This window comes from Elgaria multicarinata, chromosome 7, assembly GCF_023053635.1.
Source record: "Elgaria multicarinata webbii isolate HBS135686 ecotype San Diego chromosome 7, rElgMul1.1.pri, whole genome shotgun sequence".
Classification (NCBI taxonomy): Eukaryota; Metazoa; Chordata; class Lepidosauria; order Squamata; family Anguidae; genus Elgaria; species Elgaria multicarinata.
Window position 1 is genome coordinate 26166846 of NC_086177.1, and position 17164 is coordinate 26184009.

The 17164-nt window shown below is 44.7% G+C and overlaps 1 protein-coding gene across 1 annotated transcript in view; it reads right to left on the reverse strand.

Annotated features, from left to right (window-relative positions):
- Nucleotides 1–17164, reverse strand: part of DROSHA (drosha ribonuclease III) — a 105379-nt gene that overhangs the window by 17542 nt on the left and 70673 nt on the right. The window contains exons 23-26 of the mRNA XM_063130261.1: nt 9746–9816; nt 9155–9199; nt 5444–5601; nt 3058–3163 (exon numbers count right to left, since the gene is read on the reverse strand). Coding sequence (XP_062986331.1) covers nt 3058–3163; nt 5444–5601; nt 9155–9199; nt 9746–9816 — 380 coding nt within the window. The remainder of the gene's footprint in view (nt 1–3057; nt 3164–5443; nt 5602–9154; nt 9200–9745; nt 9817–17164) is intronic.

Here is a 17164-nt window from a genome sequence, read left to right on the forward strand (position 1 = left end):
GAGCTACTTAAGATCAGATAAAAACTAGTAACTTGCTAATGATGGCAATGACTATGGTACTGCTTATATATAATCCTCTCCAATAATCAAAAGGATGTTGCATTCTGTTGTAGATTCATTACTCTCATTCCGGATCTTTGAATGTTATTATGGCTTTGGCCAATTTAACATAAATAGACTTGACAACATATAATCCTCTCATACTGGACGAAACAAGTTGGTCCCCAAAGTGTCCATTGCGAGAGTGCTAATTTTTTAAAATGCAGTCATCTGTGGCAACTGAGAATTAAGGACTGTGAGACTCAAGAACCGGTTGACAGGAAGAGGGAGCCAAGTGCTTTAATTAACAGCAGCAACTTTCCAAAAGAACAAGCATGTAACTTATTGTTGGGACAACTTCTGCCATGAATCAGTGACTCGGAAAGCAGAACTTAGCTGCACGTTGAAATTTGCATAGGATGCGAAGGCTGGATGAATAGCCGAGGAGGAGAAACTTCTGCAAAAGATTGAAAGATATGGGCGGTGGCTGGGAGAACACAATAATACTGTGAAATGGAAGGTAATGTGCGTATGCAACATAAAAGCTTTTCTTTTTTAAAAAAGATTCTTTCTGTTTGATTAGATGAAAGAGAGCTCAGAGAGGGGCAGCCCGGTTGATAAGAAATTTAACATATAATATTTATTCAACAGAAAATGGAACGGAGATATGCCCAAATTATACTTAATAGAAGGTGTTGGGCAAAAGCTAGCTCAAGGGCATCAAGGTAAAAAAGGAGAAATATATATATTCAGTGTTCATAACATAGTCTTTGTTAAACATTAAAACGCTCTACCTCTTCAACTACAGGTTCAAAGAGCCCACAGCTCTTTGAACCTAGAGCTCAGGTGCTGGTGGAATGAAATCGGTTAAAAAGAGCAGGGGGCTTGGGGTGGGGGGTGATGGACACCATAGGGGTGTGAGACAGTGGCTTGTAGGTCAAAGCTGGACCTCCGTCCTGCCACAGAAAACTTTGTTGTCACCTTGAAGAGAAAAGTGGTGAGAGCTGCATTATTATTATTATTATTTATTTATATAGCACCATCAGTGTACATGGTGCTGTACAGAGTAAAACAGTAAATAGCAAGACCCTGCCGCATAGGCTTACAATCTAAGGCTTTTTGCTTTATTCACTGCGGTTAAAGCCATGGTTTAAGGTGTCTTCTGAACAGGGCCAATAGGAGACAGGGCAAGAAGAGGAAGGGGCTGCCAGAGATGCGAGGAGAGACGTGAGAAATCTCAGCCGCTACTGGTGCTTACTGTCTCGGCCTCTGAAGGGAGTAGGAACGGGGATGCAGAAAGGGGAAGGGAGAGCCAGGAAGACGGGATTGTTAAATGGCCAAGGCTCGGACGACATTTGTGTTGTTAAAGGAGCGGGATCAAGGGGCAGAGAAGGAGGGAGAGAAGAGTGAAGAGACGGGAACTAACTTTGCCGAGGTGCCCCAGACCAACCTGCCTCCCCCTCCCCTCTTCCCCTCTACCTGAGAACAGATGGAAATCCACCTCTGTGGCACAGGCAGTTTCCACACCTCTGTGTGACCAGCAGAGCCTTCGGCCCTTGCGAGGAACGCTCTTCTCCTGCTGCGGGGTGTGCGTGTGCTTTCCAAAAGAAACATCCCAACAGTCCCCCTCACTTTGGTGCCCGCATCACAACAATGGCCCCGTTCAGACAACACGCCATAAACCATGCTGCTCAACCACAAAATGGCCAACGGAAGGCATTTAGGTTAATTCATTCCATTCACCATTTTGTGGTCAAGCAGCATGGTTCAGTGTGTTGTCTGAACGGGGCCACCGCTGCTTCCCGAAAGCCGTCAGTGGCCTTGAAAGCACAGCTGGCAAAGGCTTTCTCGTTTTCCATTTGGCTAATATAGGCACAGATAGGGAGGAAGAGAGTGGTAAGTGGTCTTCTAGCCTTAGGGTGGGGGATGCATGGCCCCAACGGTCATCAGCCACAGAGCCAATACTGAAGGATGTTGGGAGATGCGGTCCAATGACGTCTGGAGGGCCGCACCATCCCCAACCATGGTCTAGCGAACGCAGTCAGCCAGTATCATAATTTAGATAGATAAAAGTAGATTTCCTTGGTCCTGTTGCGTTGTAGTACAGGGGTTGGAAAAATGCAGCCCAAGCTGCCAAATGCAGCAGCGGCAGGATGGAGGGAATCGGTGGTTTTATTGCTGAAAAGGTCAAATATAGCTTTTCCTTAAGCTAAATTTGGCCCTTTTTGCATACCATCAAATCTCGTGCAGCAGCAGCAGACAGACAATTTTTCTCCCCCGGCACCCTGCGGAGTGAAACCCGGGGCAAGGGGAGAAGGCCCCAGACCCCCAGTTGCTCTAGTATAACCAAGAAACTGAGCTCAAGGCAAGGCTATTTAGCTAAGGAAGGCTTGATTCTAAAGGCCTCCCATTAAGTTCTATGGGTCAAAGTAAACATGCTGCAACGCACATACAGACACAGCTGAGTGGTCTGGGGCCACCTGATGCTGCAGCATTGCTGAAGCTCAGCAGGTGCAGACTTGATCAGCCCCTTGAATGGGAGAACACTGGAACAAGGTAAGAGCAAGGAAAAATATAATAAGTAAATATTATTTAAAAAGAAAGACAATCTGCTATTAGCTTTGAACGCCGACAACAAAAAACCCCTCAGCATTCCACATTAATGGTATCTCCCTCCCTCAATTGCTTTCACATGCCAGCAAATGAACAAGTACTACCTTTAGTTTTAAGAGGAACAAGTTAATCACGGTGGTTATTAAAGCTATTGATCTGTTTTAAAGAAGAGATGACATCAGGCTCAGACTCCATGAATCAAATATTCTCGATCGTGGCAGGATTCGCATCTTCAAATTAACAGCACATTATTAAGAGCTTGCAGTGGACTGAGGTTGCTGGTATTAATTAAGCCCAGACTAATTCACTAGCTGTTTCTACGGGGCTTTTCGTCTCCCCGCCCAACTCTCCCACATTTCTGCTTCTGGAAAGAGTGATGGATGAGGGTGGGTGGGTGGGTCTCACCGTCAGGTGACCTTCATGATGATCTGGGAAATGTATGAATAAGTACTCCGTGGCCACCAGCTGCATTATGGAATCACCCAAGAACTCCATCCTCTGATTGTGGCCCCTGAGGCAAGAAGAGGCAGACAGCAACAAAGTTACCAAACAGAAGAACAACCCTGCCTGGGTTAAAAAAAGAAAGAAGCAACGTTAAACTGGAGTTTGACATTGGTTTAGAACAGTGGTTCTCAACCTTCCTAATGCTGCAACCCTTTAATACAGTTCCTCATGTTGTGGTGACCCCCAACCATAAAGTTATTTTCGTTCTTCGCTACACGATCCATTGTCATGGGATGGTTTGCTAATGAAAATAATACATAACAATAGCTTTAATAATACAAAAGATGATACATGACATAGTTCAGTCAATACAGTTTCCTAAGATCATTGGAAATATGTGTTTTCCGATGGTCTTAGGCGACCCCTGTGAAAGGATCGTTCGACCCCCAAAGGGGTCCTGACCCACAGGTTGAGAACCGCTGGTTTAGAATATCTGTACTACCGTATATTTCTGTTGGCTTTTTAAATTGAAATGTTTGCGCACATTTGCTTTGTGATTGTTTTACAGAAGGGAGCACGCCAAAAGTTTGTCTTCACAGATTTAGCTGACATAGGAGATGGGCTCCCACACACTCCCTCATGCGTGCATTGAAATCACGTGTGAGGGAGTTGTGGGATTGCACCCACGGGCTAGCCACATATTTGACAGCCGTTTGAAAGCATCCTACTTGCGTATCACTCCACGAGAGTGAGAAGACTAGACTAATCTTTCCTCACTACTTAAGTACACTACTTAAGCACGCTAGTACTTATGAGTGGCTAGTGGGGCTGGGTTGGCAATGGGTAGACCATGCAACCCCATGTCCAATGTGAGGGGATTCGTGTGTACTCCCTAGTGTTATTCCCAAGAAACGCTGGGAATTTTAGCCCTTTGATGGAGTTTATGACCTCTATAACAGAATTCTCATAATCTCACAAAATTAAAATCCCCACGCTTTGCTGGTGGGAGCCACAGCAGTCATACTGGTTTAAAGTTTAACACTGTTAAGTAACAATGTAGGTCAGCTTCACATATGTGCTTATCACTTGATCCCTCTCAACTTGATTTTTGTCCCTGGCAGCGAATGTGTGAACTGACACCTGTGAGAAGTCCTGGATCTCAGGCTGTATGAAAGGTGATAGGAAAGTCTTGGCTGTGATATAATAGGCAGAATCCAACAGGGCGCTTACATCTCCGCTGACTCTTGCATCCTGCAGATTCTGCTGTGCAAGTGGTGGGTCCCACCGGTTCCATGGCGTAAGTGGGACCCAACATGTGCAGAACAGAGTTTTAGTGCTTCCCAGAGGAAGGCCTGAAATGAATGGAAATACTTATTTCTCGATTTCAATAGGTTGGTCGAGCTCCCTTATGCGAACTCCACAAACCTGGCCTGTTCCAGAAATGAACATTTTCACTCAGTTCCAGTTGTCTTGGAAATGCCTGGATAAACAGCTGAAGCACTGTAGTGGGTCCTTGTTTGGATGTAATGCTAACCCATAGTTTACTGTTACATGTCTGAGCCATCTCCCCCCTCTCCTCCCCTCTTCCGGAGCATCTGCTTCTGTTTTCAACTAACCACCATTCGTCACTTTGCCTGAAGTAGGAACTCTGGTTAGATTTAACTATGGTTTATCTGAACAGGCCAGGATGGTATGACCTTGGCTTAGTTTCAACTATGGTTTGAATGCAGATGGAAATTTGAAAGAGACAATTGCCACAAATACTAGTTGTGTTGAGCCCACCCCTAAAGTAATTTGATAAATTCTAGCCTAACCCACTGTGATGATGGGCATGTAGTGAAGATTGTTCTGGAAATACTGCAATGGTTTAGCCTTCTTGAGTCCCTCAGGTGGAACTACAAGGATGGGAGTTCCTTAAATTTCATGCATTACAACTGTTAACAGAAAGCCAAATACACACCTCGTACGGATACGCTTCAGTTCTCCAGCCCTATTAGGCTATCATTCAGATCCCTAAACTATTTATTCACTTTACTCTGGGCTTGATAGTAAAGGGTTATTTGGAAAATATTGTTCCCAATTTCATCTACACTTTGTGAAATCAGAGCAGGCCTTAGTCTCCTGAACTTCCTTTTCACTTCTCACCTGCACCCTCAACCACAAGCAGATGGTAATGCCAAAACTGGGAGGTCCTGCATTTACATAATCTTCCTTGGCCCTAGACACTGAAACGTCTTATGGAGGTTGGAGCATGCAAGCCTGAGGCCCATGCCTGATCTCCCTGCATGCAGAGGAACAACCCCTCAGCCTGTCTGATAGGAAAGAGGATCATTAAAAAAAATCTCACAGAGTCAGGTGGTTAAATCCCACTGTTCTCAAGGTAAAAGCCCGGGCCAGAAGTCGAACATGAGTAAAAAGGACTCCAATGGCCCCCTCAAACTCCGTCAATTTCTGAAGAACAGGAGACGTCTCAATCAGCTGTCGGTCAGTATGGGATTCTTGCAGCTGTAAATAAATATGAACAATGAAGATAGCAAGTTACCATGAACTCCAGAAGAAAGATTTATGACCCAATTTAGAAAGCTCAAGCTGGAAACAACAACAATATTGATAAGTACTTTGTACATTACTGAAGCGTTGTGAGACTAAAACACAACAAAGCAGATTTTTGTGGCTACCGTGTTGTCTGAATAAAGCCTGAATTGAGCCTGAATCCATTTTTAAGGTAGAAAGAGCGTGGCTAATTCTGAAGTTAGAAAGGTAATCTCCACTAAAACTGGAAGTTTCAAGATCACAAGGCCTTTTCACATACTTTATAAGCATATAGTGATGTCATTTAATTTAAGAGTACTTTGTCAAATGAATATTAAAAGTGACCAGATGTAAACACACAGAAGGTTTCATTTGAAAGGAGCTTGACTCACACAGAGAGCATCTGCGCGCTAGTATTATATTGCTCAGTATCATAAATTTGTGTATATTCACGGGGCGGCTGCTGCGGTTTTCCAGACGCGAGACTGACCGGAATTCCACTGGACTCCCCCTCCCAGTCACTGCCCCCCTCCACTCGCCTTCCCGCCAACCTGTGGGACTTACCTGAGGCCTCTGCACGCACCAGCGAGCCGCACAGACTCCTCTACACTAAATCTCCTTTACAACACTAAATCTACAGCAGCTCAGAGAGGAGGCCGGGCAGCTTGGTGGCGCATCTGGAGGTCTGAGGTAAGTCTCATGGGCGGGTGAAGGGCAGCGGTTGGGCCAAATCAGCCCAAAATGATTCGGCTGCTTCAGCAATGATGTTTCAAAACCAGCTGCATCAGCTGTGTTTATCGTGTTGCTTAGCAATGCAACCAAAATTCTTCTCATAGCTCACAACCTCTAGCGTGCCATGCATTGCCATAGCGTAGACAGAGATATGCATACTGGATATGGGCGGATTCAGCAATCTATAAACACATAACCGTTTCTAGACAATGCAAAAATGCTTTTTGGGAAAGAGGAGAGGCTCTTTTTGGGTGTGGCATCCCAACTTTGGAACATCCTTCACAGGGGAAGGTTTTCCTGCTGCTGTTTGTTATCTTGCTGACACCTTTTTATTCTCCCAGGCCTTTAAGACCTTTGAAGCCACTTTAAAGTTTTTATTAGCTCTACTGATTGATTATACCTTTTGTTTGTTTAGTAATTTTTATTCACTGACTGTATTGCTCTTATTTTTTTATTGCATAGCTGCGCTGAAAACATTTGTATGCTGAAGATTTGTGGCATAACAAACAAACAAACAATGTGTTGGTTTGCTTTTAAAAACTCTTATTTTAAAAGGTCTTGATTTTATTTCACCATCAACTCTTCATTCTATTTTTTTTTATTTAGTCTTTTCAAATTAAATTATTTTAGCTGGAAGCTAATAGGAATGCTAGCTAAATTGGTGAAGTTAAGATTCTCATACTGTGGTTTGTGTTGAAGCATAAATAGTGCTATTTTCCCAAGGGTTTATTTTAGTTTTGTTGAAAACCAGCTTCTCTATGGGCAGCTCCTGAGTACAGGATCCTGAGCTGGAGGTCTTTAACGAAAGTGTTAGGTATTGGGAATGCTCCATATATAAACAAATGGATTTGCAACCTTTATGACCCATTAGATGTTTTCAGTTCACAACATTGATAGAACACTGAGGAACTTTCACAAAGAGAAGAAAAACAACCAGTTCCGCAATTTGGAATTGTGGAATGAATCATTTATCTAATCATTAGTGGAAAATAGGTTATAGGATTTCTATCTCATTCAACCTTACAAAAACTGAATAAGTATTCAAGTTCGTAACACTACCGGAGATAATACCACTTCATTGCTTACAGATTTTCCAGTAATGGATGACTCCATTAACGTATGTGGTTTCTGAGGACTTCGGGGGAAAAGTGTCTTTTATTTATTTAAATTTATATGTTGCCTTATTTACTAAAAAGCCATCAAGGTGGGGCACAATAACTTAAAACAAGTACAAACGAGAGCATTAAGAATAGCAAAACATTAAAAGAACTATGTAATTTAAAAGGAATACGCTAAAAAGGTGTAACTTCACACCCTTTCTAAAAGCCAAGAAAATGGTGGCCAATTGGGGAAGCACATCCCCCAGTTTGAGAGCAACACAGGAGAAAGCCTTTTCAATGTGTACCCGAGAAAACAGCCTCCTCAGGCACTGTTGTCCTCAAGATAATCTCTCATGCAGAGTTTCATAACTGTACAGGTTCATGGACAGGCAGTCCCTTTGATAGCCAGGTCCTAAGCCATTTAGGGCTTCAAAGGTTAAAACCAACACCTTGAATTCCACCCAGATAAGGAATTAGTGACAAGTTCGTGTATTTTAAGATAGGGGTAATAAGGTCCCGATAGAGTGCATTGGTTATCAGCCATATTTTACACCAACTGAAGTTTTTGGACACTCTTCAGGAGTAGCCCCACATACAGCTCATTGTAACAGCCTAAGCATGATGTAACCAAGGATTGGATGACTGTTGCCAAGTCAGTCCAATTCAGGAAGGGTCACAGCTGACACAACAAGCGTGATCGTGCAAACACACATCTTGACACCGCTGTCACTTCCAGGGACAGCAAACACCAAGGAGTGCTCCTGGGCTGCAGACTGGATCCTTCAGGAGAAGAGTAACCCCTTCCAGATCAGGCTGAATTCTAATCTATGAGTCAAGCTTTTATCACCCTCATCTAGCTCATTATGAAACCCAAGGGTTTTGGCTGCTTCTTGGTGCTAGGTGATAAAGACCAATAGAGTTGGATATCATCAGCATGTTGGTGGCACCTTACTCCAAAGCTCTGAATGACTTCTCTTAATTGTTTCATATAAACATTAAACATGGGGGACAAAATAGAACCCTGAGAGACATCACAGGTCAATGGCCGTGGAATCTAACAGTAATTCTCCAGCAACGTCTTTTGGACGTGGCCTGAGAGAAAGGACTAGAACCACTGCAAAATGAGAGCCAGTGTGGCGTAGTGGCTAAAGTGTTGGACTGGGAGTTGGGAGTTCCGGGTTCTAGTCCCCACTCAGCCATGGAAATCCATTGGGTGATTTTGGGCCAGTCACAGACTCTCAGCCCAACCTACCTCACAGGGCTGTTGTGAGGATAAAATGGAGAGGAGGATTATGTACGCCGCCTTGGGTTCCTTGGAGGAAAAAAAGGTGGGATATAAATGCAAAAATAAATAAATAAATAAATAAAAAACCAAGGCCCACCCCACTAGGCGACCCAGAAGGTCACGGTCAATAGTACTGAAAGCTGCTGAGAGGACCCTGGAGACTAAACTGGGCCATAGTTGTGATGATTTTCTTCATACCATGGAATTCAAAGAGCAGGAGGGAGCAGAAAGTGTCCTTGACACTTATTAGGTTCAAAAATTCACAAAGACCATTTGTATGTTGAACGTTCAAAGGTGTCAGCACGGCTGAATGCCAATAAAAGGCATCCTTGGGAACAAAAAATAAATAAAGTAATAAAACAACAACAACCGCACTCTGAAATTCGTTAGTGAAAAGGGAGACACTTACTTGGAGAGGGTGTAGTGGATAATGAAGCCATACTTCCCGCAGGTCCTGCAAACATCGAGAGACGCTTTTAAGGCTCAAGGGAGTCGTTTAACAAATTCCACATTGCTAAATAAAATGTCATTCTGCGAAATGCTGAAATGGTTTCAGATGCTGACTCTGCTTATTGCAAATTCAATAGTGCTGGCAAACTAATTTTTAAAAAGCAGGTATTCTCTGCGCAAACTGCCTGTAGTGCTTCCATTTAGCTCACGTCAATTAGGCAGAGGAAGAACACACACAGTTCTTGAACTACATAACGGGCTTACAGTTCTTTGCTGAAAAGTTGTGTGACTAAAAGGAGAGAAATCCCAGCCAACAGTCCATCTAGAAAAAGGGGGGAAATAAGGAAGAAAGAAGAAGAAAGAAAAGAGGCCATACAAATCGACCAATGGAGGCAACGTAATGTGATATTATACATGTTTGCATAAAAGAGAATAAAGAGACGAGCGTATCAGGGATGGGCTGTAGGCAGCTGAGGATGGGAAGATGCAAAGCTGTGAGCCCTGGCAGAGGCTGCTGCAAGGCACAGCCAGGCCACGGATGAAGTCATACCTTGTCGTTAAAGAGCAGGCGTCCAAAGAGGAGTTTGGCTTCTTCAAGACTTCCCTCCAGGTAAACCGCTCCTGCATGACAGAAGTTGCCATAGGAAAGACAGTTAGGAGTGCTGGATTGCCCAGGAACGCAAATGGCAAACCCGAGGCTGGAAATGATGAGAAAGTGTGTTTCCGCCTCACTTATTTGGATATTCAGGAAGAGTTGGGCGAGAGAATAAGGTTTTCAATGTACGGGGCTAAGAATTCCATTTGAGGGGAAACACAATCCAGTCCACAAGAGACATCAAGATCCTACAGAACAGCCTCCGCTGCCCCCCCGAAATTGGAATATGGCATTTGGACCCTTCCTTGACTGTTTTCATGCTCCGAGTTACTTGAGAGCACTGAAAGGGTCAAAAATTGGCTTGAAAACAAGCTAATTTGGACCCTTTTGGATATAATTTCCCCCCACCCCTAGCGCCGGGGAGGAGTGTTTGCAGCCTGGGTGATGGGTTGGGGTCCAGGGGTGGAAAATGGATGGATTGATACCCATCCCTGATGGATTCATGTTTAGTCTTTGGGAAACTGGCAGTGAAGGAGGTTCCATAACATTCCTGGGCAGCACATTTTTCTACCCAATGCTTCTTACAGTTAGAAAATATATACAGTCTCTATCCTAACCTTAATGTGTTTCGCTGCAATGAGCCTCTTTGATTTTTAGGGACGCCTGAGGGGACCTAGTACAGGATTCTTCCCCCTCTTCTTTATAGAAAACATTTGAATGCTGCTATCAACTCCCTGATGAAAACTCTGTCTCCTCTAAGCAAAACATTTCCCCACATTTCCACCTTAAATGAAGGGGCTCATGACTTATTAAAGCAGCCCTGGGTACAAACTAGGGCTGTGCTCCACTCCGCTCTGGATCAGGGGAGCTGTGGATCGAGGCGAAGCGGTTCGCCTCCATCCGAAGCTCCGAACACAAGTAAGGGGGGAGGGGGTTCACCTGGCGCCGCCAGTGCGATGGCGCCAGTGCCAGGTAAGGGGGCAGGGGAGCTGACCTGTCTCCGTTGCGGTCTGGCTCCAGCTTCAACTGAGGGCCAGGCCTTAGGCCGGAAGAGCAGGCCACGGTTTGAGCCCTGGCCCTCAGTTGAAGCCTGCGCCAGACCACGATGGAGACAGGTAAGTGGGGGAGGAGGGGGCCTTACCTGGCTCTGCCGCAGTCCGTGGCAGAGCCAGGTAAGGGGGCAGGGAGAGGGGGGCTTATTCGGCCCCCATTTTGCCCCCCTTTACCTGCCTCCGCCATCCGCTGCGGAGGCAAGTAAGTAGCAAAAGGGGGTTGCAAATCTCAATCCGCCCCTCCGGATCTCGCTCCGTGGAGCGGGTCGGATCGGGCTGATCCGAAAGTTGCGGATCAGCCCGATCCGAAAGTTGCGGATCAGCCCGATCCGAAAGTTGCGGATCAGCCCGATCCGAAAGTTGCGGATCAGCCCGATCCGAAAGTTGCGGATCAGCCCGATCCGAAAGTTGCGGATCAGCCCGATCCGAAAGTTGCGGATCGGGCCACGAAGCCGTTTGGGGAGTCCGTGCACAGCCCTAGTACAAACCTACGGAGATGGCCCTTCTTTGCTCACATCACATGGAGCGTGGAGAATCTTCTTCGAGGTACAGCCAGTGGTCTACCGATTCTGCACACTGCCCAGCTGTGCTATAGCTCTGCCCCTGCCCTGGGAACCAACTGGCTGAGTAAGGGCGGCTTCTCAGTGCGAGCCCTTGAGAGTGGACTTCAGAGGGAACCTATTCCCTCTGGTCTGTTCCTAGGTTATAAATAAGGGTCTTGACACACAGCTTCAACCCAGGCCTTGCCTTCACAGCGCTGAATTGCCGCCACTTTGCCGCTAAACCCACAGGTTTGCTGCTGTAGGGTGGTGGCGCGTAATCCAGATTGCAGGAGGAAGCACGGGGTTTTCTGGGGGTCATCCTGATACTGGAGCCCACCCCCTGCCCTCTTCCCGGCTTCCAGAGACCAATCAGCGATTACCATTCGCCCCAGACCTCCCCCGGCTCGACAGCGGAGTGAGGTAACATGGCGGAGAGTGCGTGGTGACCTCACTCTGAAGAAATATTCGCCACGTCATGTATTTGCCCCGCAGTGGCTGTGGGTCAGTGGCTGCGTTGTATAAGTGACGCAGCACCGATTCGCAGCCACCTCAGGGCTTTGAAGACATCTAGACACACACACCCTCCAGTGCCCGCCCCACTTCTCACTGAGCATCACACAGCAAACACTAAATCAAGGGCTCATAACGTAAAGAATTTCTGGTTGAGTAATCACCTGCATTGGGGCACATGAAGGAAGACTCAGCTGGAGCTGGTAGGAGCACTTGCTCTTCCTTGTGCTGGCTGAATCTCCCACCAACCACAACTCCGATCGGAGATAACAGAAGGGATCATCTCCAGGGGGCAGGACTTGGAGGCCAAGCCTGGTCCTTCAGAGGAATCCCTTGAGCTACGCAGGCTGGATTGGGGAGCCTGGCAGGCTGGGCTTCCGCACAAGGCCACTATCCCACTGTTAAGCAATCCACAGCAAGTACCAAACACAACGTGGGCCCCTCTTTACCCTGCATTGTGTATCTCCCACATAACCTGATGCAATGCAGAGGACAAAAGACTTCCATGCAAAACGACTTCATGGGCCAGTTATTGGCCTATGCCCAATGATGCTTTCGTCGCCAGCTGAAGACCTTTTTATTCGCTCAGCATTTTAACACTTAATTTTAACTTAAATTTAAATTTTACTGTTTTAACTCTGTATTTTAATCTTATATTAATTTTGCTGCGTGGTTTTATCCTGGTTGTGCTTTTTATACTGTATTTTGTAATTGTGCTTTTAACCTGTTGATTGTCTTACTATGATTTTAATTTTTGTGAACCGCCCAGAGAGCTTCAGCTATTGGGCGGTATAAAAATGTAATAAATAAATAAATAAACAAATAAATAAAATAAACAGCAAGGCTATTAGAAAAATTAGCCCACACATCACCTCATCCAAAAAGCTGAAGCATTTGAACTATACAGCAGATCCATTTCTTTTGCTGGTGTCCTCCCCACACCACACTTTCCCTTTTTTAACATGCAACATCAAAGCACTAGTGAAGAGCAAAGCTGAGTTTAAAAATGACTGCTTTTCTCCTTTATCTTGATCTGATGAAATACAATATAGCCCAAGGCAGAAACCATAGAGCTGTTACCTTGTTAAAAAAAAAAAAAAGTTGGAATATATTTTCTGAGGCGAGGCAAAAAACATGAGAGAAAATGTCAGGATATTCCATCATGTGAAGCCTGATCCAATGTGGGTTTCCTCTTTCTCCTTTGTTACTGTCAATTCTATCTACATGGGGTGGCGGGGGGGAGGGGGCACATGCTCTGCATGCAGAAGGTCCCAGGTTCGATCTCCAGCATCTCCAGATAGGGCTGGAAAAATTCCTGCCTGAATCCCCGGAGAGCTGCTGCCAGTCAGTGTCGACAGTACTGGGCTAGATGGACCAAGGGCCTGACTCAGTATAAGGAGGCTTCCTATGTTCCTATGTACATAATCCCATGCTCGCACCGCATAGTCCCTTAGGGAAGGGAAGAAGTTAGATGAATAGGCAGATCGCAAGAGGTTCAAGAGTGAGCAGAAAGCAGATCTGCGATGTGCAGCGACATCATTCGGTGATTTGCAGTAGACTGGAAAGGATTTACAACTCGCAAATGTTTCAGAATAGCAGCGACAAGATGGTTTCCCACTCCCCTGCTCTAAATTATACTGCTTAAATGAAAGAAGCTTGGGATAACGAGGAGTAGACCCTTGTGCGGAGTTTTGTGTGGTGTCTGTTCAGTTCTGGGACTCGAAACACATTCTTGGGCCTCCGAATTCTCTAATTCTAGGTGTATGACTTTTGCACCAGGCTATGGTTGGTGGATTTTGGGATTCTGGTTAAAAACAAAATAGATCTAGAAAGCTTGAAGTCTGGCCGCTACTGACCTAGAGCATGAACTAATCACGGAGAGAGCAAGACAAAGACTAGTAGCCTGGGATGAGGTGAAAGCCATTGCATTTACAGAAACCAAACTGCTGCTACCTCTATCGTTTGTAGCTAGAAAGTGCGAATCAGACATCCTTGTGCCTTTTTGATATCTTCGTACCCAGGAGCACATTGAAGAACTTATCCACTGCTGCCCTCTTTCTCATCATCAGATACACCGTGCCTTTTTCCTGGCCTAGGATTTACTAGGCTTCTGGGTGGTTTCATCTGGACCAAGGAATCATTTATCAACTCATCTTTGCCATTTTGTTTTTCCTTCGGTTTCCATTCCCCTGATCCCCACCTGCTCTTCTTCATTCTGACTAATTTGGAATGACATTTTCATCCTTGGTGGGTGGGGGTGGTTCTTCTTCTTCTTCTTCTTCTTCTTCTTCTTCTTCTTCTTGCTGGTGATCATCTTGGCCCTGCTTCTTGACAACACTGCTATGCTAATCTAGTTCCCATTTCTCGTGCAGCAGCTTTCATTTTTTGGTGCTTTATTAAACTGTCGTTCTGTAGTTAATAAAGCTGTTGTACTTAATGACCTTGCTATCTCTTATCGTTTTTCTTGTGTTGCTCTTATTGAAACATGGATTTTCCCATTAGATGTTGTTACTCCCGCTGCTCTTTCAGCTGGATCCGTTTCTTTTCCCCAATCCCCTCAGCCAACTGGTGTGTGGGGAGGGGGGGGATATGTGATTCTTGTAGGGGTGCTTTTTTCCTTTCCATTTGTCAATTTCATCTTATGCTTTTCTGAATATGACAGAATTAGAATTTTTCCTTTTCATCTCTGCTTGTCTGTCATTTGTTGTCCATGGGGTCTATTTCTTCTTCTCTGCGCAATATTGAATCCTGGCTCTATTTTTTCTTTTCCTCTTCATTCCCAGTTGTTATAATAGGAGACTTTAATATCTACCTTGACTTCAATGCTCAATCTCATGTCCGATAGTTTATTTCACTTCTTACCTCTTTTTATTAGTTTGTTTCTTCAAATTCTACTGTAGCTCTCTTCCACTCACAGAATTATACTGAAATTGCTCTCAGCCTTATTTTTAACACTTTTTTCTTTATAGGATAGGAGTGGGAAATCTTTTTCAGTGCAAGGGCCAAATTCCAATCTGGAAAAGATCTTGGGTACTGCATACCATCTATGGGCGTGGGGGGGAGTATGTGATTCTTAAACATTTTAAAGCTACTGAGAAATAAGCAGAACAAGCCTCAGAAGTAAACAGGACTGAATCACTGAGCAGCACTTTCAATTAGCATCTCAAATACCAAGGACAGTATCTGTGTCATTCCGTTAGTGCAAAGGTACATTGTGTTAGTGGAAACGAGCTTCTGAACTGTGTGATTCCAACAAAGTTACGTTTGCGCAAGCATGGTTGCACAAGCAGTTCTATATAACTCTTGCACAACCTGTTGTGCCTTCCACTTACCCATTACCAGTACCTGGGTACGGTAATGGACTGTATGAGCGTTAACAAACTGAGACTCAATCCAGACAAGATGGAGGTACTGTTAGTGGGTGGTTCATCTGTCCGGCGAGGTGATGTTTGCCCTGTCCTGGACGGGGTTGCACTCTCCCTAAAGGATCGGGTCCATAGTATGGGGGTGCTCTTGGATCCAGAACTGTCACTTGAGGCACAGGTGAACTCAGTGGCAAAGAGCACCTTTTATCAGCTTAGGCTGATATACCAACTACGCCCTTATCTGGACAGAGATAGCCTAGCTACAGTTATCCATGCTGTGATAACCTCTCGTTTGGATTACTGCAATGCATTATACGTGGGGCTGCCTTTGAAAACGGTCCAGAAACTTCAACTGGTACAAAACAGGGTAGCACCATTACTAACAGGGACTGGCCGACGATAGCACATCACACCAGTCCTTTTCCAGCTTCATTGGCTGCCAGTCCAGGTCTGGGCCCGATTCAAAGTGCTGGTATTAACATTTAAAGCCCTAAACGGCTTGGGACCAGGCTATCTGAAGGAATGCCTCCTCCCATATGTACCTGCCCGGACCCTAAGGTCATCCTCAGGGGTCCTTCTCCGCGAGCTCCTGCCAAAGGAAGTGAGGTAGGTGGCTACCAGGAGGAGGGCCTTCTCTGCCGGCTGTGGAACGAGCTCCCTAAGGAGGTTCGCTTGGCACCTACATTATACGCCTTTAGACGCCAGGTGAAGACCTTTTTATTCTCCCAGCATTTTAACAGTCTATAAATAAATTTTAACTTGGTGTTTTAAATTTGTAATTTTGCATTGCTGCTGTTTTTATCTGGTTGAGCTTTTATATTGTATTTTATATTATGGTTTTATACTGTTGTTTTATACTTTGAACGGTTTTAATTTCTGTGAACCACCCAGAGAGCTCTAGCTATTGGGCGGTATAGAAATGCAATAAATAAATAAATAAATAAATAAATTGGTTGCACAAGCACAATGGGCAGCCTCTTGCGTGACGAAAAGATTCAGCAGAGCTCTGCTAGCACTATTTTGGCTTGTGGAATGTCACTGTTGGACACTGCCCCAAGCTCCAGCATATATCTTCAGAGGTAAGCATGAGTAGCATGAGTCTACTTAGGAGAAAGAAAGTCATGCTCCATCTGATGCCCACAAGTACCCCAAACCCTGCTTTACAGTGCAAAGCTATATATGCCTACTCTGAAGAAAGCTCAATTGTGTTCAATGGGACTTATTCCCAGGTAAGTGCGTATAAGATTGTAGCTGTATCCTCCTCCTTGTTCTTTATGGTCTCGTAGTATTTTATTCCTCGTCAAACCCAAAACCTTTTCTGTTATTTCTCATCTGCATATTTTTTTCTCTTGTAGTTACATATGTTTAGAATACCACACATCTGAATATCAGTTTTCGTCTTTAAATAGCTTTTGAAAACACGCTTGTTATTCTCTGGCCATTTCCTATTAGTTGATTCTCTTCCATTTGCCCCTTCCTATTGTGTTCCTTTTCCTTCCCTATTTTCTGTGGCCATAAGACTCTAAGCCTGCGGACAGGACCTATTTAATTTTTTTGCATTGTATAGCACTGTGTTTTGATAGCATTTTAGAAATAAAACTATTACTGTTAGTCAGAATAATAGAGCTTAAACAAAGCTCAGTGGAGTTTATATCCAAGTAAGTAAGCATAGGATTGTAGTTCTGAAGTCTCACCAGGGTAATTTAGCTTAACATGATTCAATGGGCCTGATCAGACAACACACTAAGCCATGGTTAGGCTGTTAACCCTTTTGCAGCAAATGGTTAGTGAGTGTGTTTAAACCATGTTTATGTAGCCACCATGGTTAGGAATGGTTCACATGACACACTAAGCCATAATGTTCAGCTCAAAATGCTTAACCATCATGGTTTAGTGTGTTGTCTG